Source organism: Pantherophis guttatus, chromosome 4 (genome assembly GCF_059756535.1).
Source record: "Pantherophis guttatus breed Tessera chromosome 4, ASM5975653v1, whole genome shotgun sequence".
Classification (NCBI taxonomy): domain Eukaryota; kingdom Metazoa; phylum Chordata; class Lepidosauria; order Squamata; family Colubridae; genus Pantherophis; species Pantherophis guttatus.
Window position 1 is genome coordinate 147,459,749 of NC_142066.1, and position 23,761 is coordinate 147,483,509.

Here is a 23,761-nt window from a genome sequence, read left to right on the forward strand (position 1 = left end):
TGCCTGCAGAGAAGGCTCTGCGTGCCACAGATTCGCCATGACGGCACTAGAGTAAGGACTGAAAAGTCTTTCCAATGCTCTGTTTTGTTGAACTTCATTGTAATTCATTGCTCTTGAATCTTATTTCTATTTAAGTTAGGCTTTTTTTCAGCATACACTTAAATCTGAGGACCAAAGAAACCACCCTATAAAAACATGTTTGAAAAATAAGTGGTTTGGCAAATAGATAATTTATTGGTAATAAAATAGCCATTGGGGGATCATTTCTTCCCCCCCATGTGTTTTATTGAGGTTCATTATAACAAGATACAATGAAAATAAATATTAAGAAAAAAAAAGGACAATTTCTTGATGTAAGTATATATTTAGATTTAAGTTGATGGTGGGCTTACATTCAATAGAAAAAAATATCAACCAAACAAAATTGGTCAAAGTGATTTTAGAATTTTAGAAAAGAAAGCTGGTAATGAAGTAACTAACTAGAGTTTGGTATAAGTGATGATTTCCTGAAATGAAATTCTTTTAGATACTGTACTTTTGTTGTTCAAAAAGGAACATTTCTGTTCAGTCTCCTTTTTGTTAGCATTTTATTTTATAATTAATCATATTCATCCAGATAATATTGATATACAAAGTAACAACTTCAGCAGATAGTTATATTTCTTTTGGTCTTTTGTAGTATTGTTTTGCTTAACGCCCAGATTTTTCGTTGTCCAACTTTCCATCTTATGCAGATGGCCCTCAGAATAATAGAGTTGGAAGGGATCTTGGAGGCCTTTAATCCAACCTCCTGCTCAAGAAGCAGACTATACCATTTCACACAAATGGTTGTCCAATCTCTTTTTAAAAATCTTCAGGGTTGGAACGCCCAAAACTTCTAGAGTCAAGTCATTCCACTGATTCATTGTTATAACTGTCAGGAAATTTCTCCTTAATTCTAGCTTGTTTCTCCCCTTGATTAGTTTCCCTCCATTGCTTCTTGTCTTGCCCTCACGTATTTTGGAGAATGTTGACCCCCTCTTCTTTGTGGCAACCCCTGAGATATTGGAACACTGCTATCATGTCTCTCCTAGTCCTTCTTTTCATTAAACTAGACATACCCAGTTCCTGCAACTGTTCTTCATATGTTTTAGCCTCCGGTCCCCTAATCATTTTTGTTGCTCTTCTCTGCACTCTTTCTAGAGTCTCCACATCTTTTTTACATTGTGGTGTCCAAAACATACCAAAGCATTATAAAGTGGTATTAATGGTTCAAGTGATCTTGATTTTATCCCTATTGTTAATTCAGCCTAGGATTGTGTTGGCTTTTTTGGCAGATGCGGTACAGTGCTGGCTGATATTTAAGTGATTGTCTCTCTTGTAGTTACTATTACTATTGAGCCAGGTACCACCTACTGTCAACTCTGAAGCGAACCTGGCTGAAGTCATCTTGTGCTGCCTTACAGTTGCCACGAGGCCTGAGGGAGGGAAGGGAGGGAGGAAAGTATATAGCCCAGTTCATAGTCAAAATAAAAGGTTTTCCTGGGGGAACCAAGGTCATCGTAACAGGTGGCTGGTGAAGGAGGAGAGGAGCCTGCCAGCTACATTCATTGGACCATGTGATTGATGACTGGGGAGGTGGGAAAGTTTCTTTTAATTAGGTGAAAACCGTGGGAACTTTCAGTGCTGATATGATGTATCCAATAAACATGTCCTTTGAGGAATCTACCTGCCTCGGAGCTCTGATTTCAATCGGTGCATTACTTGGAACACTGACATTAAAGCAACTCTGAAAGTATGAATCCATAGCGGACACCTATTCTATATCTGTGCATTTGGTTTTTCTTGCCTAAATGTAGAACTTCACTTTTGTCGCCACTGAATTTCATTTTGTTAGATCAGCCCAGTGTTTAAGTCCGTCAAAATCTTTCTGTATCTTGAGCCTATCTTCTGGAATGTTGGCTATTACCACCAGCTTGGTGTTGTCTGCAAATTTGATGAGTTCCCCTTCTATCCTCTGGTCTAAATCATTGATGAAAATATTGACAAGTACTAGGTCTAACACAGGCTTGGGATAGAGAGTTACGAATCCATCTGTTGGTGATGCTGTCTAACAATCGCTCAAACTTACAACAGCAGTGAAAAAGAAGACTTATAACTGGTCCTTGCATTTATAACCACTGCAGCATCCCCTTTGTTATTTGATCAAAATTTGGGTGGTTGGGAAGGGACAGGTATTTATTAATGTTGCAGTATCCCTGGGGTCATGTGATTGGCACTTGTAACCTTCCCAGCCAGCTTCCAACAAGCAAAGTGGGGGGAGCTGGATTCACTTAATAACTGCAGTGATTTGCTTAAGAACCATGCCAAGATTACAAAATTGGGTGCAATTCACTTAGCAACCATCTTGCCTAACAATGGAAATTCTGGTCCCGATTGTGTCAAAGACTATCTGTAAGAGAGATCATCCAAGTGGACATGTGTAATTGTAGAGATATAATTTTAAATCTTCAAAATTAAGTTTAAAAAAAAAGTTGAATTTCTATTTTTTAAAAAATATTTAAAATATTTGGTGGCTTTTTAAAGCCCAAACTTGATTTTACAATATAGTGATGTGTTGTATGAAATAATCTATTGAGTGATGTGCTACTTCTTGGCCTATATTTTTAGAACGATGCGTCAGATCCCTTTGATCTACATGAATTGGTTCAAGAGCTATCAAGAAAGCAAAAAGAAACACTGTGGAATAGATTAAAGGACTTGTTAGCAAAAGTTTTGCTAGATAATCCCATAGAAGAATGGCAAAAAGTGAAGGATGACAGCATGGAAACTGAAAAAAATGCAACACAGGTAATTTATCTTGAATATACTAATTACTATATATTTGGGTGCACATTTCCTTTTAAAAGTAGCATACTTAGACAGGATTAGTTTGGTGTAGTGGTGAAGGTACTAGCCTAGAAATCAGCAGACTGAATTCTAGTCCTGCCTTAGGCGTAAAACTTAGTTGGGTGACTTTAGATCAGACTCTTTCTCGGCCTAACCCTCCTCCCAGGGTTATTGTTGTGGGGAAAAATAGAAGGAAGGAGGATTATGTATTTTCACATTATAAAGCAATAGGTGGGATAAAAAAAGCTAAAAAATTAAAAAAAATACTGGACTATGTTCTGGGTTTTAGATATTGCCCAAGCTTTTTTTCCTTATAATTTGACTACTGACTTACATCGGATTGGAACAGTGATTTTAGCTAATTATTGCTCATTTAAATTAGGCATTCCCTTGATTTTCTTCCTAGAAGTATTTAATTTATATTTATATTCATTTATTTAAATTTATTATAGCTACCCAACTCCGGTGGGCTTGGAAGCAATATTCAACCTCACACACACACACCCTCCATAAAAACAGAGGAAATATAAAACCACAAAGATAATCCGGACCTGAGTATATTTTATTGAATATTTATTGACTGTAGAGGACACACCTAGGTATTTTTAACACAAATGAATTTATATCCAAATAATACCAAGTCAAGAATTCTTTCAAAATCTTATTTGCTAGATATTTTGCAAAAATGTGTTTGTTAGATCTTCTGGGCTGCTTCTCTTTTTTTAAAATATGCTTTTGTATCTTTTTAAAGTCTATAGCCTTCTTTTTAATTGTCTCTGAATTTTCAGAACCAAAGTACAGCTGTGATTCAAGGTGTAGCAACTATAGTTACTGCATCTGTTCCAACATTAGATGAAAATATTGACATCAAAGCTCTTTTAGAATGTGCTGTGATATTAAATGGTATGTATTGTGGGTATGATGAATATAACTATGCCTCTGGCAGTAGTCCTGGACTGATGCTTGTGGTTTTTCCCCATGGAATTGCATATTTTCTTAAACTACTTTTAATTTATTGAGGCTGTGCTTCAGTGGTGCAATTTAGAATGATTGTATATTCTTCATAAATGCTTAGCTCTTGTTGTTTTGAAGATTCTCATAATAGCAAGTAGTAATCTAAAATGTTGACATAAATACTGAATCTGCTGATGTGTTTATCACTTGAATTTTTGAGTAGGGGCCTGATTTCCAAGCTTAAATGTTCTTTTGATTGAATGAGTTTCAGATTGGATGACATTATGGTTAATTTTTCAGAATCAAGGAGATTTGGTTGGACACCAATCTATCCAGAACTGCATTAATCTTGCATGATGAACCATGCTATTCCTTAAGGAACATGTAAATATAGGCATATTAATTTTAACACTAAAATAACTTTCTAAAAGCGTTTTTTTTACAAGAGGCATAGTGATGTCTCAGATCTTAATGACTAAACATATCTCAGTTCTGCTATATCATATGCAAAATGCAGTCCCGATTGATTAATAAACTCAATTCTACAATTTGTTTTTACTTTTATACATACAGATAAATACACACAAACACATATTCTGTTTCTTTCATTGACATATGATCACAGTTGAACCTGAAATTATGACCATAAATTGTTGTCTTGATAAGTCATTGCATCCACGTGACTGGAAGTAATCTTTTTTTGGGGCAGTCATTAAACAAACACTGCAATTGTTAAGTAAACCCATTCATTTGAATGGATGGTGGTTTTTTTGCAAAACATGCAGCAAACTGGCAAGAATCACTGTAAATTGCAGTCATGTGAGGGTGAAAAGTAATGACTGGTCCTAAAACTGACCCCCACCCTGACATATACAATAGTGGCCATAATTGTAGAAACCTTTTGGGAAAAGTGTATTTTCTAAAACTAGCTAATAACACCACTTTTTTTTTTTTTTGCAGTAGTACCATAAAATTATATATCAGTGGAAAGATAATTTAATCAAAAATGTAATGCAATAACTTTTATGAAGGATTTGTTATTAGAATAGCAGTTGCAGTATAAAGAAGAAAAGTGAAACATGTAGGAAAAAAACAAGATATAGAAAAATTATCACCATGTCAGTTAATACTTAGTTGGGTAACCTTTAGCATGAATTATGGCCTTACAACGTCTTCCCATGGAGTGAACCAAGTCTTTTAGTTCTGCAGCTGTTCTAATGTGAAACCAAGATTGAATGATTGTTTCTATTATTATTTATTTGTCAACAAGTACAAGGAAACAAGTAACAGTATAGACATAGACATGGACATATGAATTTTTTTTGGCACAAATAAAAGGATACAAATAAGCAAAACAGCCATAAACACAAAAAAGGAGTACATATAAATGGGAACAGTAGGACAGGGATGGTAGGCACGCTGGTGCGGTTATGCACGCCTCTAATTAATAAATTGCTTCTATTAACTGGGTTTTATTGCTGGGTCGCTTCTGACTAACAAGTTTCTTTAGTCGGCTTCATAGATTTTCAATTGGGTTAAGGTCTGGGCTTTTCCCAGGCCATTCCAGCGGTGGAATATGATTAACTTGAAACTCTCCCCCCCAAAAAGTGGTGTTATTAGCCATCAAACCTCAAAAATACACTTTTCCCAGAAGGTTGCCATAATTTTGGCCACTACTGTAATTATGTGGGTGGGGGTGGCATGATCATTTACAGTGGCTAGGGTTGCTTCACTGGTTGTAAAACACCTGTTCCATTGCTGTCACAACTTTAAAAAGTTGCAAAACAAGGACTACCTTTATCGAGATTTATCATGAACTGGTCTTTGACTATCATAAAGATACTTGATTCCTAAGAGCCACAGGAAAACTTTTAAGAAGATTACATTCTTTTTGTTAACCTAAAATCCATTGCATTTTCATTAAATAACTATGTTACAGGCATTCTTTCTCTACTACCGGATTCTGAAAAATCTCTGTTGGGAGCCATTCAGCGCCTTTCAGAATGCTGGTGGGAGAAGGGATTAGAAGGAAAAGAACAATTTGGGAAAACTGCTTTTTTGATGCTTCTGAAGAAGAGTCTGGGGAAGAAAACTGTTGTGGTAAGCAATATGTGTTCAGTGTCTAAATTTATATGTATATGTTTGAGATAGACCTCTAAGTGCCACTTTTGTATTTTAATGTACACCACAAATCATTTACAGGGGATTAATTTTCTTTCCTCTGGATTAAGCCCGAGGGAAGTCTGATGCTTTTAGAAACATTGGCAGGAATGGATGCATAGGTAATAAATGGTATCTCTCTTGGGTTGAATTATATGCCAGGGTAGTGTAACCAAGCATCTAGGCTCCAAAATTTGCAGTCCCAGCAAGAAGCTTTTCAGTGTCAACTCATGGGAACCATCCACGGGGTCAGCCCCCAACCAGATGATGCTCCAAGTTTATGTGTGAATATCGTGCGTATCACTGGTGATCACAACACTTGGCATTCCTCCTCCTTGTACTTTCTGCAGTCTCTTGCCTCATCAGTGACATGGAATAATCTTACTCATCTCCTTTAGGGGGCAGATGTAACCCGCCTATGTCACCTTCACCCGGTTTTGCTGTGCTTTGATTATGACTCAGAAGAGAGTAATGAAATTAAAGATTTATTACTTCAGTTCTTTATGTCCCCAGGCTACTTTAAAAAAGAAGAGGTACGAATCTCTCTATTTTTTTTTTTTTAATGCACGTGGACTTCTTATATGTGCACCATAATGGTGAACTCTTTGGGTAAAATTGGCTGATATTTTATGCTGTGTTGTGTTATTTATATTTTTAATTATTGGCTGCATTTTTATTGTTTTTATTTTGCTATCGTTGGATGCTAAGAGTCATGTAATCAAAATGGGTCGCCTTATAAATTTATTAAATAAATTAGTACCTGCAGTGCAGATATATCTGGAAAAGAAACTTAAAAGAAAGAGTGAGATTTATTGTAATTTAAATATGTTATCAAAAGCTGAATAATGCAAGATAGGGTTCCCTGCCTTCTTAAAAAAAAAAAAAAAGAAAGAAAGCCAATTTTTTGGGTTCTTACATTTTGTTTGCTTAATGTTCTTTAGAAACTTCTTTAATTATGCACTTCATTGTGAGCATATTTAAAAACTTTCTAGAGCAAGTTGTACAATGTAATCCTTGTCTTACGACCATAATTGGGCCCAGAATTATGGTTATAAGTTTTGCTGATTGTTAAACGGGTTATCACGTGGCTATGAATGATTTTGCAACCTATTTTTGGTAGTTGTTAAGCAAATGTGGCAGTTTTTAAGTGGATGCTAAGGTTGTTAAGTGAACCTATTGTCTACAATGGATATTTTTTGCTTGGAACTGGAAGTGAACTCTGGTTTCTGGCCAAAAAATGTTATAAGATCATGGTCATGTGACTGCAGGATGCTGTAAATGTCCATAATTGCAGTCTGGTTCCAAAGCACCCAAAAAGCAATCATGACCATAGACAAACCAGTGTCTGCATTTCCTGCATTGGATGAGAAGATCATGTGTTTCTCCTTCTATCCTGGCCATTTTTTAGAGGCACGATTGAGAGCGTTTTAACAAACTGCATCCCTGTTTAGTTTGGTGGCTGCAATGCCTCAGATAGAGTCCATATAGAGAGTGGTAAGGACAGCCGAGAAGATTATAGAAAGCTCGCTTCCCATTATTCAGGATACTGCTTATAAGCGCTATGTGCTTAGAGCTCAAAGCATTGTTAGAAATCCCACACACTCATTTCATGGTCTGTTTCTGTTGCTCCCCTCTGGGAGGAGTTTCGAAGTATTTCTAGCAGGACTTCCAGATTCTGTAACAGCTTTGTTCCCTATGCCATCCGTCTGGCAAACTCGCAAGATTCGTTTTTCTCACCATGTACATGTATACATGCAAACCAGGGTGGATTTGATTTAAATCAAGTTAATTTAAATCACAATTTAAATCATGATTTAAATCACTAGGTAAAAGGCTTGATTTAAATCAACTTGATTTAAATCATAATTTTTAAAGAGCAACTGTCATCTCTGCTACTTCTTTGACCCACTGTTGACTCACCGATAGTCCCAGTGTTGCAGAATATACAGCCTCATGCTACATAACTAAGCTCCATTTCATGCTGAATAAACTAAATTATTTATGTATCTTAAATAGAAAACTATCTTATGATAGATTTTTACCCCCAAAGTTTTTTATTAAAATAAATTCGATAAAAATAAAAAAAATCCGATTTAAATAAAAAAATCCGATTTTATTGATTTTTTAAAAAAAATCATTGATTTTTATCCACCCTGATCCAAACTAGACTGTGTTGTTTCTCCGTGACATATAATATATGTGGGTATATCCATAAATTTTGTATTTATTTATTTTGTCATGTTTATGGAGTGTATATTGGAGGTGGTGACCCTTTGAGAGCTGTATGCGACAAAATTTCATTTTAATGTATGCTGATTAGTGTACATTCAAAGTGACAACAAAGTTAATGTAAGTCTAAGTCATTTCCCCAACCATTGGAACTTCAAACCCGGCTTATCGGTAGCCTGGGAGAAATCGATCATAAATTCAAATAGTTGTCAAACAACGGGTTGTAAAGGAAGGATACTTGTATTAATAATATTCACTGAAGAATGAAGTCCAAAGTCAATAGGCCATATGCCCCTTCCTTAATATATAAGATTCTAGTCTTAGATAAACAGAAGCAATATGAATACTACAGTGTAGAAGGTAGCCCTTGACCTATGACCACAATTTAGCCCAAAATTTCTTTTGCTAAGCAAGGCAATTGGTAAGAGTTGTGCCTCGTTTTATAATTTTTTTGTGACACAGTTGTTAAACGAATTACTGCAGTTGTTAAGTGAATCATGTGGATGTTAATTGAATTTGGCTTCCCCATTGAGTTTGCTTCAGTTGGAAGTCAGCTGGAAGCTTCAGCTGGAATTCAGCTGGAAAAGTTAAAAATAGTGATCACATGGCCCCAGGACAGTGTAAGTGTCATAAATGCATGCCAGTTGCCAAACCCCCGAATTTTGATCACATGACCATGAGGATGCTGCAGTGGTCATAAGTGTGAAAAATGGTGATAAGTCACTTTTTTTAGTTGTAACATTGGTCACTTAAACAAATGGTTGTAAGTTGAGGACCACCTGTGCAGAGTTTAAAAGAGTTCATATCTACTTAAGTGACATTGTCTGGCTATTTTTCCAGGGGAGAAGATTCTTGAGCTTTCTTTTTACATGGAATGTAAATTTCATTAAGCTGATACATGGGACTATTAAAAATCAACTCCTGTGTTTTCCTAGGTAAGTTTCTCTTCTACCAGGAAGGTGAGTTGGGGGTTTCCCAAATTCTGGTGTGTCAGCCATGGGCAAGTCCTGCCATCTGTATAATTTGCCACGTTGCCGGTCTTTGCTTACCAATTTGAAACACTAATAACTTTGCAATAGTGGCAGATATCTGTAGCTCAAGTGTAGGATGAAGGTGAAGGTTCTTTCTCTGAGCTTGTGGATTGGTTTCCAAATGTTTCGCTACCAGGCTAGGTAACATCTTCAGTGGAGTTTTGGGGATGTCAGTGTCTGTTTTGGGTGTGTCGATTGGAGCAACACAAAAATAATCAACCATGCTACCACCCACCACGCTTGTGGGTTCATTGAAGCCTGGCACTCCACAAACAATTCCATCAATGGATACATTGACCTACAACCAGCCTACGAACCCCTCAGAATCCAAATCAACTGCACAGCCAACCAGAGACAGCACCGACCCTCAACCAACTCACACAAATGCCCACCACCACCACCAACAGTTCACCTCCCAATGACCTGACCTGATGTCCTTATCACAAGACCCATCACAAGACTCACTGAAGACTCACAGTTGACCCATCACAAGACCCTCACTTGACACACCCACATCTGAAGCCCTTAAAAACAGAAGAACACTGACATCCCCTAAACCAGTGGTGAAATCTAAAATTTGTTACTACCGGTTCTGTGGGCGTGGCTTGGTGGTGGTGGGGTAATGTGACTGGGTGGGTGTGGCCATTTTTTTTTTACTTTTAAAACAATTTTTTCTACAACCTCTTTGGCAAAGAGGTTGTAAAAAAATGCTTTCAAAAGGCTCTGACGATCCCAGCTGAGTTGCCTGATCAGCAGAGGCTTTTTTTCTTTTAAAAGCCTTTGAGAGCCGCGCGATAAGCAGAGGCTTTTTTTTTACTTTTAAAAGCATTTTTTCGGCCGAAGAGGTTGTAGAAAAAATGCTTTTAAAAGTTAAAAAAAAAAAAGCCTCTGATGATTGTGCGGCTCAGCTGGGCATGGGGAGGGGGGCAGGGATTTTTGCTACCGGTTCTCTGAACCACCCGCCTCCATCGCTACCGGATCGGGTGATCTGGTCCGAACCGGGAGCATTTCACCCCTGCCCTAAACTGTGCTGAATAATGAGACATTGGGAAACCAACCCACAAGCTCGGAGAACGAACCTCCACCCTCACACTAATAACTTGCAGAGAAATGTTTAGTGTTCCATCTGCACAGAGATTCGTTTTACCTTTGTGGGTACTTAAAACGGCGAATGTATGAAGATGGCAAATGCTTCTTTACACGTAGCTGTTTCTTTAGGAGCCTTGCGAAATATTTCTAGGGTTTATCTCAACCGTGATTAGTAGGTAGAAGAGCTAAAACGTTAGAAGGATGCGTTCACAAATACTAGAAAATAAACGTATTATTAGAAGATGCAGAGTGAGATGTTGAACAGACTTGAACAGAGCACTTTTTAGTTTTAGAGGCCATAGGGAATATAATAAAAAAAAAACCTGAGGCTTAAGCCAAACTGTTTTATATTCCACCAGATCTCAAAAGTGCTGAACTAGAATTTTAACTTAGGGAGAGAAATTGGAAAAGGCCTGGATGCCTTCTGAATCTAAATAAATGTCTTTAAATTCAGTGTACTGTGTCTTTTATTTTACTGACCCAGATCCCTGATGAACCATGTTGCTGAAGTTTACTTCAGAGCCTGGAAGAAGAGTTCAGGGGAAATACTAGAGGTATGTTTCAGAATAATTATAATAATTACAAAATGGATTTAAGGAAAATAAAGAAACGATTATACATGTTTTTACCTCCATGTTCATGTGATCAAAATTGAGCAAGTGTTTGTGATCGCTGCAGTGCCCAGGGTCATGTGATCCCCATTTGCAATCTTCTCAGGGGCTTCTGACAAGCAATGTCAATACATGAATTCGCTTAACGGCCATGTGATTCACATAACAACTGCAGTGATTCGCTTAACAACCATAGCGAAAAAGTTGTAAAATTGAGCATGATTCACTTAATAACCACCACTGTTGCTTAGCAACAGAAATCTTTCTCCCAATTGTGGTTGTGGGTTGAGAACTACCTACCGTGTATAACTTTATAGCAGAGGTGTCAAACTCAAGGCCCGGCGGCCGGATCTGGCCCGTGGAGTGCTGCAGGGCCCCCCTGGAAATAGCAAGGGCCCGGCCCGCAGTGCCTCTGCCAGCAAAAACAGAGCTTGTGAGGGCTGCGCGTGCCCCCCCTCCCCCACAAGCTCCGTTTTTGCTGGCAGAAGGTTGCAGGAGGCCGGCCCAGCCGAAAACAGAGATTGGGAGCCTGTTTTCGCTGGCAGAGCGCTTGGGCCACCACAGCCCCCCCCCCAACACAAGTGATGTCAATGCTGGACACACACACCCTGGTCACACACACCCTGGGTCAAACAACCCTAATGCGGCTCTCAATGAAATCGAGTTTGACACCCCTGCTTTATATGTATGTCAGTGGCAAATAGCTGGATTCATGTAACATGCATTTGAATGGATATTGGTATGAATACAATGTATTTGGGGTTTTAGGACATGGATTTCTAAGTGTTCTAAAATATTCTAATACCTTCTTTTGGGGCTTATTCAATAAACCATGGTTAAAACAAATTTGGCTTAGCATTACATGAATTGAAACTTTGCTGGAAATCTAGGCCCCCAAATCAATCTTAAATGCCATCCTGGATATATATATATATATAAAAGCTGGATATGAATATTGCAGAACTTTATTTTCTCTACAAAAGAACTTTTAGGAAAATTGGCCGCTGTTACTTTTAAAAGGGGGACTGATGAGAACAAATGATGGCTTGTCCCCAGTGTGGGTCACAGGGAATCTGGAAGGAGGGTGATTAAAATGATGGCGCTGCTCATGCAATCAAAGTCTCTTTTGTACAATGATTGTAAGTACCTCCAAGGAGGTCTGTTGTAATTTCAAATGGTTGCCAGTCATAACCTGAGGATTTTCTACATGCCAGATAATAGCAAAGACATTTTGCTAGGTTCTTTACTATTTGATAGGGATGAACGCCCAGCCTCTACCAGGGGAAAAGCAATTTTTAAAAAAATTTCAAGGTAGTTCCTTAAAACATAGGTAAAAAAAGATGAACTCCTGAATTGTAAATAGTTCTGTCCTTGGGTAACTATTTTGGAATGGTACTGCTGACACATCTTCAGAGCCCCAAATGTTTCTTGAGCCTTCTATGATGCTCTAACTGTGGTTTAGATTTAAGCATTAATCTAATGCTTAGATTTAAGCATTAAACCTAAGTAAGTGTTCTGCCCCAGCTACGGACCCCAAAGAACGCAGCACACACAAAGTCTGTACAAACCTTAGTTTACTAAATTAAATCAGTCTTTTTCAAACAAAGGCTGTTAATAAACTTTCTTAACAGCCTACAAGAATCCAAAGAATAAATAATCGTAATCTTACCAGGATTGGCAGAAAGCCCAGAAGCCATTTGCAGGAAACTGATAAAAAAACTAAGATCAAGACACGAAGGAGAGTGAACTAAGTTGTTCCCTGCAAATTGCCTCAGTCTTCGTCCTTCCTTAAATAGGCTAAGGGAGTAGCCCCAAACCTTACTCTCGAGGAGACCTCCTTCCGAGGAGCCACTCCTGCCTTTTGGCAGCTCTGTGTGCCCGTGCATCGAGAAGAGGCTCCTCCTCTTCTTCCTCTTCACTTATGGGAGCTTCTGGAGGTTCTGAAGGCCCTGGCTGAATCCCCGCCTCTGGCACCACATCTTCTCCAGCCTCCTCATTGTCTGACTCGAGTGCCAGCTGCTCAGGCTGCTGGCGCAGCACCACACCAGCCTCCTCGCTGTCGGAATCAGCTACTAGTTGCATAGGCCGCTGACGGGCCACAACAGTAAGTTGAAGTTTAGGTGAGTGACTTCTGTGGTAGCATGGTAGATGAATAAATACTTCCTGCCGATCGACGATTACATGTAGTGCTTAAATTATGGCAGTAATGGAGCCTGACCATTACGATTGTAAGTCGTGACGATCATAAAGCTGGTCAACATACCACTGATCCAATTTTACAACATTTTTTTTGTGGTGGTTGTTAAGTGAATTCTGTGGTCATAAAGTGAACCCATTGCTCCCTATGGGGACGGTTTTGCTGAAAACCGGAATAATGCCCGTTTTTCAGCAAAAACGTAAAACGTGGACACATGAATGTGGGGTGCTGCAAATGGCCATTAAATGGAGGCTGGTTGCCGAACACCTGCTTGTGGTCCTGTGACTGCAGCCCTCAGAACTTCAGAACTGGGTCATAAATATTCCCAAGGAGTCGATTGGAACTTTGAACAATCTCTAATTAATCTGTCGTAAGTGGAAGTCTACCTGTCTTTCCCATAGCTCAGTGAAAAAGAATAAATAGCCCCAAACTAAACTACTAACATGTTATTTTTTTGAACCCTGAACCACATGTTATTTTTTTGAACCCTGAAATAAGCGCTTGGCCTTATTTTCGGGGTGGTCTTATTATTTTGGGGTGCGTGGAGCAAGACGGGACTCCTCTTGTCATTTATCTGATTTCCAGCTCTGTCTCCCTAACCAGAGGAAATAGTGGGGAACAGCTGCGCATGCGTTTAAATGTTTTTGGGGAGGTCTTATTTTCGGGGAAACACAGTAAAATAAGCTAGATAAAAATTTAAAATGTGGTCAAGCTATTACAGAGCAGTATTACCTGAAGTACTCTAAAACAATTCAGTAAAAAGGAGATACTTAATAAAGGAGGTTTCAACATTTTTGCAAAAAGGCAAAATAAATGTCCTAAAATAGAAGAGAAATGAAATTGTCCCTAGTAAATATATTTCAGAAGACACAGGCTCAAGGCATACAGGCAGTCCTTGACTTGCGACTGACTGTTCGCTTAGTGACTGCTTGAGGTTACAACCTATCTGAAATCACATCCCAATTTTTGATGGTCCCCTCCTGAGCATTTAAGCCCATTTGCAATGCCCCACAGTCATCTGATCGCATTTTACAACACTTGTTGACACTTCTGGTTTTTAGCAAAGCCACACCATAGCAAACAACGGTTTTGCTTAATGTCTGTGACGATCACACTTATAACCACGGTGTTTGCTTAATAACTGCTGCAAAGAACGTAAAATGGGGTTGTTTGTGTTACTGATCTGTTTTACGACTATTATGACTTAGGACCGTAATGGGGAGGCTCCATTATGGTTGTAAGTTGAAGATTACCTATAGCAGTGATGGCTAACCTTTTTGCCATTGTGTGCCAAAAGCGGGGGTCGCGCGGGGGGGTCGCACACATGTCCCACACCCATAATTCTATGTGCCCCGCCCCCCCCTGTACATGTGTGTGCAACCCCCCGCACTCCCTCTGCTTTTGGCACGTGATGACACAGTGGGCCCGGTAGGCCTGTTTTTCACCCTCCCCAGGCTCCAGAGCCTTTCTAGGAGCCTGGGTAGGGTGAAAATGGCCTTCCCCACGCCCTGGACGCCTCCAGAGGCCGGAAACAGCTTGTTTCCCAACTCCTGGTGGGCCCAGAAGGCCCGAGAATCAGCTGGCCAGTGCTCGCATGCGCGCCAGAGCTGAGCTCGTGTGCCCACCGATATGGCTCCATGTGCCACCCGTGGCACGCGTGCCATAGGTTCGCCATCATGGATCTATAGTTAAATTGATTCAAAAAAAGGGGCTTCCCTGAAGATTTCTTGACCCAGTGTTAAGGGGCTTTGTAGGGGGCATTGTGGATGCAAGTTGGAAGTCAGTATAATATGATTGTTTCTTTAAAGTGCTTTTTTCAACTTTTGAATATTAAGTAGGATGTATATTCTTATTTCAGGTAATTGAATACAGCTGCATTCAGGATTTCATGCATCATGCAGTTCATCTTCCCCGGAAGTCCCCGCTACACAGTAAAGTGCGAGAGGTGAGGCGTTTGTTATTTCAAGCCATTCTTTCAGACCATCTTTTGGGATTCCTTCCCAACATCAGTTTTGAAAGGATCTTTGATTTAGAACAGTCTGTCATGGAGCAGATGGAAAGGCTGCTTGGCTACCAAGACTTAGTTGTGTGAGATTCTCTTGCTGGTTGACCCACCTGTATTTCATTTATGTATATTACTTGAGAGGGAAAGCAAATATATACCATATACATGTTAGAGATCTATTTTGCTGCAGAACATTGTGCATTTCATATATAGGTATCTGATCTGTCCCCGTCCCCACACACACACAACACAGCCAGCCGAGGGTTAAGGAAACACTTTGGAACGCACCCAGTTCTTATCTCCCTCTTGGCAGCGATAGACACACCATCTGCCAAGGGACTTTATTTTCACAAACAGACAGATAAGATACGAACGTTCAAGAAAGTCCAAACAGAAATAATATTCCTCCCAGCAGTTCCGGATGAGGCTTTAGTGACTGTCCAAGGTTTACTTTGTTCGTCACAAAAGATCCTTGACCACTACCCTCTATTATATAGTCTCTGGGGTGTGGTCCAGTGACTCAGTTCTAATCCCTAGCACGCCTCCCAAGCTGCTGCAAATGTTTATCACGCCTTCGGAGGCGTGCGTCCAGGAATGATGTTTCATTATCACTTTGATTCGAATCAGCTGTCTCTTCTCCCTCGGCCGGCACTTGAGACAATGCCAGAGGGGAGGGCCCTGGAGAGGGAGGCCTGGCTGACTCCTCTTCCTCATGCTCGGAGCTTTCTTCCTCCGATGGGACAGGCTCAGAGGGCGGGGCCACAACAGTTATCATGTATGTCATATTTTGCAAGGAGCTGAATAAAATCGTCTGGAGCTAATCTCTTAAATCATTTTAATTTATCTTTGTGTATTAGATGCTGAGCTATTTCCACAAACAAAATAAATGTCGCCAAGGAGTCGAAGAAGTTCTTTATAGACTTTATCAACCTATACTATGGAGAGCTTTGAAGGTAATTTATTTCTCTCAGACTGTCATGCTTTCGTCTGGATAATTTTCAAAAGCTAGACTAAATTTAATTCAAACTTTTGCTGTTGTACATGTATTTTATCAGGCCAGGAATTCTGAGATTCGTTCAAATGCAGCACTACTTTTTGGTGATGCATTCCCTATTCTGGATCCCAGTTTTAACAAAAATGATATGGAAAAAGAAATCCAGAGGCAATTTGATGAACTTTTTGTAAGTACTTTTTAAATTTTTCCTATGAACTTTGGATCAGTTTTATTTAATTTTTGTGTGTCTCATTATCTGGATAGTTCTCTCCTCTCCTCTCCTCTCCTCTCCTCTCCTCTCCTCTCCTCTCCTCCTCTTGTCATTGTCAATTAGATTTTCTTATTCTGCATACTTCAAAGGAAAAGTAGGGTGATATACATGAATAATGCTATATTTTTTAGCATGGGAACTACACCCAAAACTTATCAGCCGAATACTGAATACTATTTCATTCTTCACGAAGTAGTTATAACTTCTTGATTCAAAATCTAAATTTCTAATGAGCATCTTAGTAACAAATAAAGTACAGATTATGAGATATTTTGGAGATACAGAAAGTTACTGTATAACAGAATAACAAGAGTTGGAAGGGACCTTCGAGGTCTTCTAGTCCAACTCCTGCTCATGCGGGAAACCCTGTACTATTTGAGAGAAATTTATTTATTATTTATTTATTATTGCGATTTATATGCCGCCTTTCTCCCGAGGGACTCAAAGCGGCTTACAAAATGACAATTTCCAATACAAATCACAACAAGATAAAAAATAAAATCAGCACCACCCCAATTAAAACAGTTTAAAATTATAACAGTGTACACCCAATGAATCAGTTGAGTTGACGGAAGAGCCACGTCTTCAGCTCGCGACGGAAGGAAATGATTGTCCAATCCCTTCTTAAAAACCTCCAATGTTTATTGGTTCTGATATATAAGTATATTTCATACTATGGGAGCTCAAATATTCTATAAGTATGGTAGGCTACAAAACTTTAGTACAGTATGTCTAAAAATGTTGGAGAATATCCAGAATTATAAGCACTTTCCTTCTCTTTTCCATGTAGCCTCTAGCAGTTCCTTCGATCTACTTCAAGGGGTAATCCCTGAATTTTCCAGATCAGATTTGTAGAACTGCAGAAAAGGAAGCTTATTTTTTCCCACTTGCTTATTGTTTCTTTTGCTAATGGAAAGATTCCAGAACATGAAACGAATTCAAGTTAATCTTGAGATAGTTTCCAGCATTTTTGTTTGCCAAATAACTTAAATGCAAAATAGAGTGAATATCATAGTATTGTTGCTGTTTACTTGAATTGTATTTACAGGCTATCTTAGAAGATCCTCAACCCATAATCCGCTCAACAGGAATACTTGGAGTTGGTAAAATAACATCTAAATATTGGGAGATGATTCCGGCAGCAGTGCTTGCTGAACTTCTGAAAACTTTGATTGAACATCTTGCTTTTGATGCAAGTTCAGCTGATGTCCGATGTGCCGTTTTTAAAGTAAGGGAGTAAATAAAGTATCTTTTATTTAACTTTAGATTGCATGTACAGCTAGTCCTCAATTTATGGCCACAATTGGGACCATCATTTCCATTGCTAAGCAAGGCAATTGTTAATCGAGTTCCACTCGATTTTATGACCTTTTTGCCATGGTTGTTAAGTGATTTACTGCAGTTATTAAATCAATCATGCAGTCGTTAAGCGATTCAAACTTCCCCAAATGATTGGAAGCCGGCTGGGAAGGTTACAAATGGCAGTCACATAACCCAAGACATTGCAGCTGCCATAAATACATGTTAGTTGCCAAGTGCCTCAATTATGATCATATGACCTTGGGGATCCTGCAGTGGTCGTAAGGCTGAGGACTAGTTGTAAGTCACTTTTTCTAGTGCTATTGTAATTTTGAACAGTCATTAGACGAATGATTGTAAGATGAGGACTCTAGTAGCTTCTGGTTAGCATCAAATAACGTTTGATGCTAACATTGCAAGCTGTGTCTTGCACAGCATCAAATTCTGGTTATGGATGTTGGTTTGCTGCAATAGATACAAAATGCTATATTATCCAAGTCAGGGGTGTCAAACTCAAGGACCGTGGGCCGAATGCAGACTGTGGGGTGCTGATCCATAGGGCCGCCCTGGAAATAGCAAAGGTCCGGCCTGCGGTGCCTCTGGCAGCAAAAACAGGGTGTGGGTGTGCTTGCGTTTTCGGCCTGGACGGCCTACTGCAGTACTCTGCCGGCCAAAACATTTTGGCTGGCAGGGTGCTGCAGGAGGCCATCCCGTCTCTTTCGGTCCCCAAGATGGCTGGCCCCCGGAGGTGAACTACAATGCTGATCTGGCTCTTGAAGAAATCCAGTTCGACACCCCTGATCTAAGTGCAGACTATCGCAGCAAGTTGATCTTTGGGGTCCTTGTTGCTCTCTGAGTTTAATCTTTTTTTTTTTTTTTTTGCATACCTTTCATTACCCAACTGACGGTCTTTGTTTAGGAAAGTTATCGTCAAAGCTGATGCTCTTGAATGATGAGTGTAATTAAGCTTCCACTCGCTAAGATGAATCTATAATACTCACCTTCCTACGTTGAGTATTGCAGCATAGTTGAGTATCGTTTCCTTTTTAAGAAAAAGAAAAATCTTCAAAGTAGGGCCAAGGGAAGCACATCGCAAATCATGGGTGTCAAAACTCGCGGCGTCATGTTGCTGTCATGTGTCATTTTGTGATGTTTTTCCCATTTGCGGAGATAAGGTGGGCGTGGCCTGTGCGTGATGCATCCGGCCTGCGAGCTGCCAGTTTGACACCCTTTTCATAAATCGTAAGCATGCTGCAAAGGGTTGGTGAATTGTGAAAAAGTGCTATATTTCATTAGAATTTTAATATCTAATATCTAAGCAACATTATTTCAAGAACTCTGGATCAATGGGCACTTTAACCTGAAATAAAACATCAACTGGGCAGAGAACCATCTAAAATCATTAGTTCTAGATTCCTTCTTCTGTATATCTGATCTCTTTGTTCTGCTTTAGCAGCACATTCTTTGAAGGAATATTAATAGAGAATTTGTATCATCACCCCTCATGCTACTTTGCATTTAAATGACATGTTTAATAATAATGGATTGTCTTGCTCTTTTTCATTCCCCAGCTTCTGTCCTCTTAGCTTCAGGTATTTGGCAGTTAGAATAGATTCAATGCAAGTAGCCCTGTTGTGATAACCTTTTATTGATATTTTTCTGTTTCTCTTCCAGTGCTTGCCTATAATTTTGGACAATATACTGAGCCACCCATTACTGGAACAGCTTCTGCCAACCCTGAAATACAATCTCCATGACAATTCAGAGAAAGTTAGGGTGGCTTTCGTTGATATGTTGCTGAAAATTAAGGCTACGAAGGCTGCAAAGGTGGGATAAATTAGTTTGCTAGGCTGCAACAGAAGGCATAAAAAACTAGGCAATTTATTCTGAAGTGTGTGCATTCATCAATATTTTAAAAGGAAAATAGTCCAAAGAATTCATTAACATTTCAGCCCAAACAATTTGCCATTGTTACGTTTTTAAATTAATCAATAAGAAAGAACTTATAATATTCTTTCTTCCCTGTAGTTTTGCTAGCAGTTATGGCTGGCCCAGTAGTAAAGTAACAGCTAAATGGTAGCATTTGATTATATTCTGATGATTTATTTTTTGAAATCATGTGCTCTTTCTTTGCAAGAGATTTTTTTTTTTTCTTTAGCTGCGAAGTAGCATCCTGCCGAAGGGATGGCATGAGTTTGAGATGTCACTGAATAGCCTGAGATGGCAGAAAATAAGTCAGGATTGTATTGTTGATTTATTCTCTACATCAACAAACCAGATCAATGAAGATCAGATCAGTAAAATATTCTGTCTAATAGAAGTCTCTATGGTTCAGACCTCATTCCTGGAAGATGTGTAATTATTCTAGTATAGCTGTATAGTACTTAACAATAGTGGCCAAAACTGTGGAAACCTTTTGGGAAAAGTGTATTTTCTAAAACTAGCTAATAACACCACTTTTATTTTTTTGGAGTAGTATCATAAAATTATATATCAGTGGAAAGATAATTTAATCAAGAATGCAATGCAATAATTTTTATGAAGGATTTGCTATTAGAAGAGCAGTTACAGTATAAAGAAGAAAAGTGAAACACATAGAAAAAACGAGATATAAAAAATTATTGCCATAGAAAAAACGAGATATACAAAAATGATCACCATGTCAATTAATACTTAGTTGGGTAACCTTTTAGCATGAATTACGGCCTTAAAACATCTTCCCATGGAGTGAACCAAGTCTTTTATTTCTGCAGCTGTTATAATGTGAAACCAAGATTGAAGGATTGCTTCTATTAACTGGATTTTATTGCTGGGTCGCTTCTGACTCACAAGTTTCTTTAGTCGGCTCCATAGATTTTCAATTGGGTTAAAATCTGGGCTATTCCCAGGCCATTCCAGCAGTAGAATATGATTATCTTGAAACTCCCCCCCAAAAAAGTGGTGTTATTAGCCATCAAACTCAAAAATACACTTCTCCCAAAAGGCTTCCACAATTTTGGCCACTACTGTAATTCTGAACAATGAATCGATTTTGGAGTCGGAGTGCAAAGTCTGAAGTATTCCTTGCTTAAATATAGGCTATCTTGGCCAAGGCAATATCAAAAGAATTCTGGCTGTAAAGGAACAAATGATTAGTTATTTTAATCCATGGTTGGAAAACAAAGCATTTTCCTATTTAATATAGGTAGTCCCCAATTACAGGTAGTACTTGACTTACAACTGTTCATTTAGTTACAATGGAAGTGAAAAAAGTATCTTACACCTACGTTCTCACATGACCGTTGCAGCATCCCCATGGTCACATGTTTAAAATTTGGACACTTAGCATGTATTTACAACAGTTGCAGTGTTCCAGGGTCATGTGATTGCCATTTGTGACTTCTGTAGCAGTGACATTGTAAGCAATGTCGGTGGAAGAAACTGGATTTGTTCAACAACCACATGATTTGCTTAACAACTGTGGCCAAAAAGTTCATAAAATCAGACACAGGTATCATCTCACTTAGCTACTGAAGTTCTGGTTCTAATTGTCATAAGTCGAGAACTATCTGCATCGGGTGGTATTCACTTACTTTCTCTACCAGTTTGCAAATGTGAGTGCACACGTCCACTCATGTGCACGGTCTTCCTCGTACGTGCTTTGCTTGTGCACGCGGCTTGCACGCATGCATGCGGCTTGAAAACGTGCCTAAATGGGACAACATAGTGACGGGCAGGCCCATCTGCAGGGCCAAACCGCCTACCCGGTTTGGGTGAACCGGTCTGAACCCGCTGAATATCACCTCTGATCTGCCTACAGTATCAGTTCTATGTTGGACATTGATATAATACTGCTCTGATGTTCTGTCTGCAAGTGGCTAATCTAAAATCAATGAGTACAATGCAGATAAAGGCAGATAAACTGTCTTGATTCCTGAGTAGTAAAAGACAAATTGATGTTGCAAAATGAGGGGTGCTTTTCAAGGGATAGGTTTGTAAAAATGTGGATGGATGAGACAACTTATGAACTTGTGCAAGAATGCAGGATTTCATATAATTATTCAGCAGGAAGTTCATCTGAAGGTACTTCGACTATCAAATCTAATCACAATCACTTTGTTTCTCTCCCATTCCCGTCCTCTCCAATCAGTTTTGGAAAATTTGTCCTGTAGAGCACCTCTTGACTCGCCTTGAGATTGATTCACAGCCAGTGTCCCGGCGGCTAGTAAATCTTCTGATCAGCTCTTTCTTGCCCATCAATCAACCAGAAGTGTGGTGTGAACGTTGTGTGACACTCATCCAAATGAATGCATCTGCAGCTAGAACATTCTATCAATACGCTCACAAGTACACTAGTCCCACCAATATAGGTAATTGTGTAGAAAGCAACCTTTGAGATGTTGACCTGGGATATGGAACGCTTGGTGTGTTACAAGTAGTTCTTGATTTGCGGCTGATCACTTAGTGAGCTAATGACTAATTTTGACCTACTCTCCCCCCCTCCTGTAGTCGCATGACCACATTTCATGCCCTTAGCAACATGTCCATATTTATGACCTTTTGCAGCATCCTGCAGTCACGTGACCACATGTTACAATGGTTTTGCTGTGGAATCATGACATAGAGAACAATGGGCTTGCTCAACAACTATAGTGTTAACTTAATGATTGTGGTATTCGCACTCACCACCACAGACTTTGCTTAACAACTGCCGCAAAAGCATTGTAAAATCATTAGCCATGTGACTGACCTATTTCATGACTCTTATGACTTACGATTGTAATGGACATGTTCCATCACGCTTGTATGTTGAAGACTTATATTTCCACACATTCAGTCCTCTTGCTTTTTTGAAACTGACCAGGGACAGTAATTGTTTCTGAAGAATTCTGGGCTAAAGAATAACTTGATTGTAATGCATGCATAAAAGGTGCTAATTTATTTATTTATTTATCGGATTTATATGCCGCCCTTTCTCCACAAGGACTCAGGGCAGCTCACAGCAATAAGCAACAACAAGTCCAAATTAAAATTCAAACAATAAAATCTAAAATTCCCATTAAAACCCCTTCAGTCCAGGCCAGCCTGGCGAAACAACCATTTAAGGTCACGGTGGAAAGAGCAAAGGTCGGGGACCACCCGGAGCTCCAAGGGGAGCTGATTCCAGAGGGTAGGCTCTGGAGAAGGCTCGCTCTCTAGGAGCCTTCAGCTGACATTGCTTGGCCAACGGAACCCCAAGTAGGCCCTCTCTCTGTGAGCGCACCGGGCGATGGGGAGCTGTTGCTGCAGGTGATCCGCCAGATACTCCGGGCCTAAGCTATGTAGGGCTTTATAGGTAATCACCAGCACTAATTACTGGACAGGCTTATTTTTAAATGAAAATAGTAGTTAACTTTTCCTCAACATATTAGTTATTGAGAGTTAACTACATTTAACATTTAAATTTTGATATGGTTTTGCATTTATTAAATTGCTTTTATTTATTTTGCTGAAGTGTACATATACTATGCTACTTTTTAAATGAAGCAATATTTGGGCCAGTAGCTTTACTGTCCACACTGACACGTGTCATTTTTCATAACTGAGATACTTTGTTCTTTAATTCCAGCTAAACTCATGCTTGCCATTCGGAATTGTTTGAACAGCTCTATCCAACAGCAATTAAAGGAATCTGAGAGTGGAGATGAGAACAATGAGAAAGAAAACATGACTGTAAGATCAGTGTTTTAATCGAAAATGGTTTTATGACAACTGGCTTGGATTTATGATGTTCTATCGATTAATACAGCTAGCATATTTTGCTGCTTTATCTAATGAAAATGTTTCTCAGCATTACAGACTTCCATTTCGGAGAGGTTCTTACATAAATTGCATTAAAGGGTTTGTTTAAATTTCAATCTTGTCCTGAGTGAGTAGCAACTTCATGAGTTGTGACATAGTGCATAGCCTAGCAGGAATGTCTGTGGGCCATTATGTTATTTTTGATGAGTGTTAGTTAATAATTTTATTTTTTTATGAATAAAAATTCCCAATCAACACTGCCTTTGGCAATCATGATAGCAAGCTGATATAGG

General features: G+C 39.1%; 1 protein-coding gene across 1 annotated transcript in view; it reads left to right on the plus strand.

Annotated features, from left to right (window-relative positions):
- NCAPG2 (non-SMC condensin II complex subunit G2) overlaps window positions 1-23,761 on the plus strand; it is a 51,476-nt gene that overhangs the window by 3,877 nt on the left and 23,838 nt on the right. Inside the window, exons 4-16 of the mRNA XM_034401871.3 lie at window positions 2,650-2,829; window positions 3,657-3,771; window positions 5,762-5,922; window positions 6,381-6,515; window positions 9,052-9,146; window positions 10,816-10,885; window positions 14,998-15,084; window positions 16,002-16,097; window positions 16,200-16,325; window positions 17,458-17,637; window positions 19,383-19,535; window positions 21,838-22,057; window positions 23,296-23,399. Coding sequence (XP_034257762.2) covers window positions 2,650-2,829; window positions 3,657-3,771; window positions 5,762-5,922; window positions 6,381-6,515; window positions 9,052-9,146; window positions 10,816-10,885; window positions 14,998-15,084; window positions 16,002-16,097; window positions 16,200-16,325; window positions 17,458-17,637; window positions 19,383-19,535; window positions 21,838-22,057; window positions 23,296-23,399 — 1,722 coding nt within the window. The remainder of the gene's footprint in view (window positions 1-2,649; window positions 2,830-3,656; window positions 3,772-5,761; window positions 5,923-6,380; window positions 6,516-9,051; window positions 9,147-10,815; window positions 10,886-14,997; window positions 15,085-16,001; window positions 16,098-16,199; window positions 16,326-17,457; window positions 17,638-19,382; window positions 19,536-21,837; window positions 22,058-23,295; window positions 23,400-23,761) is intronic.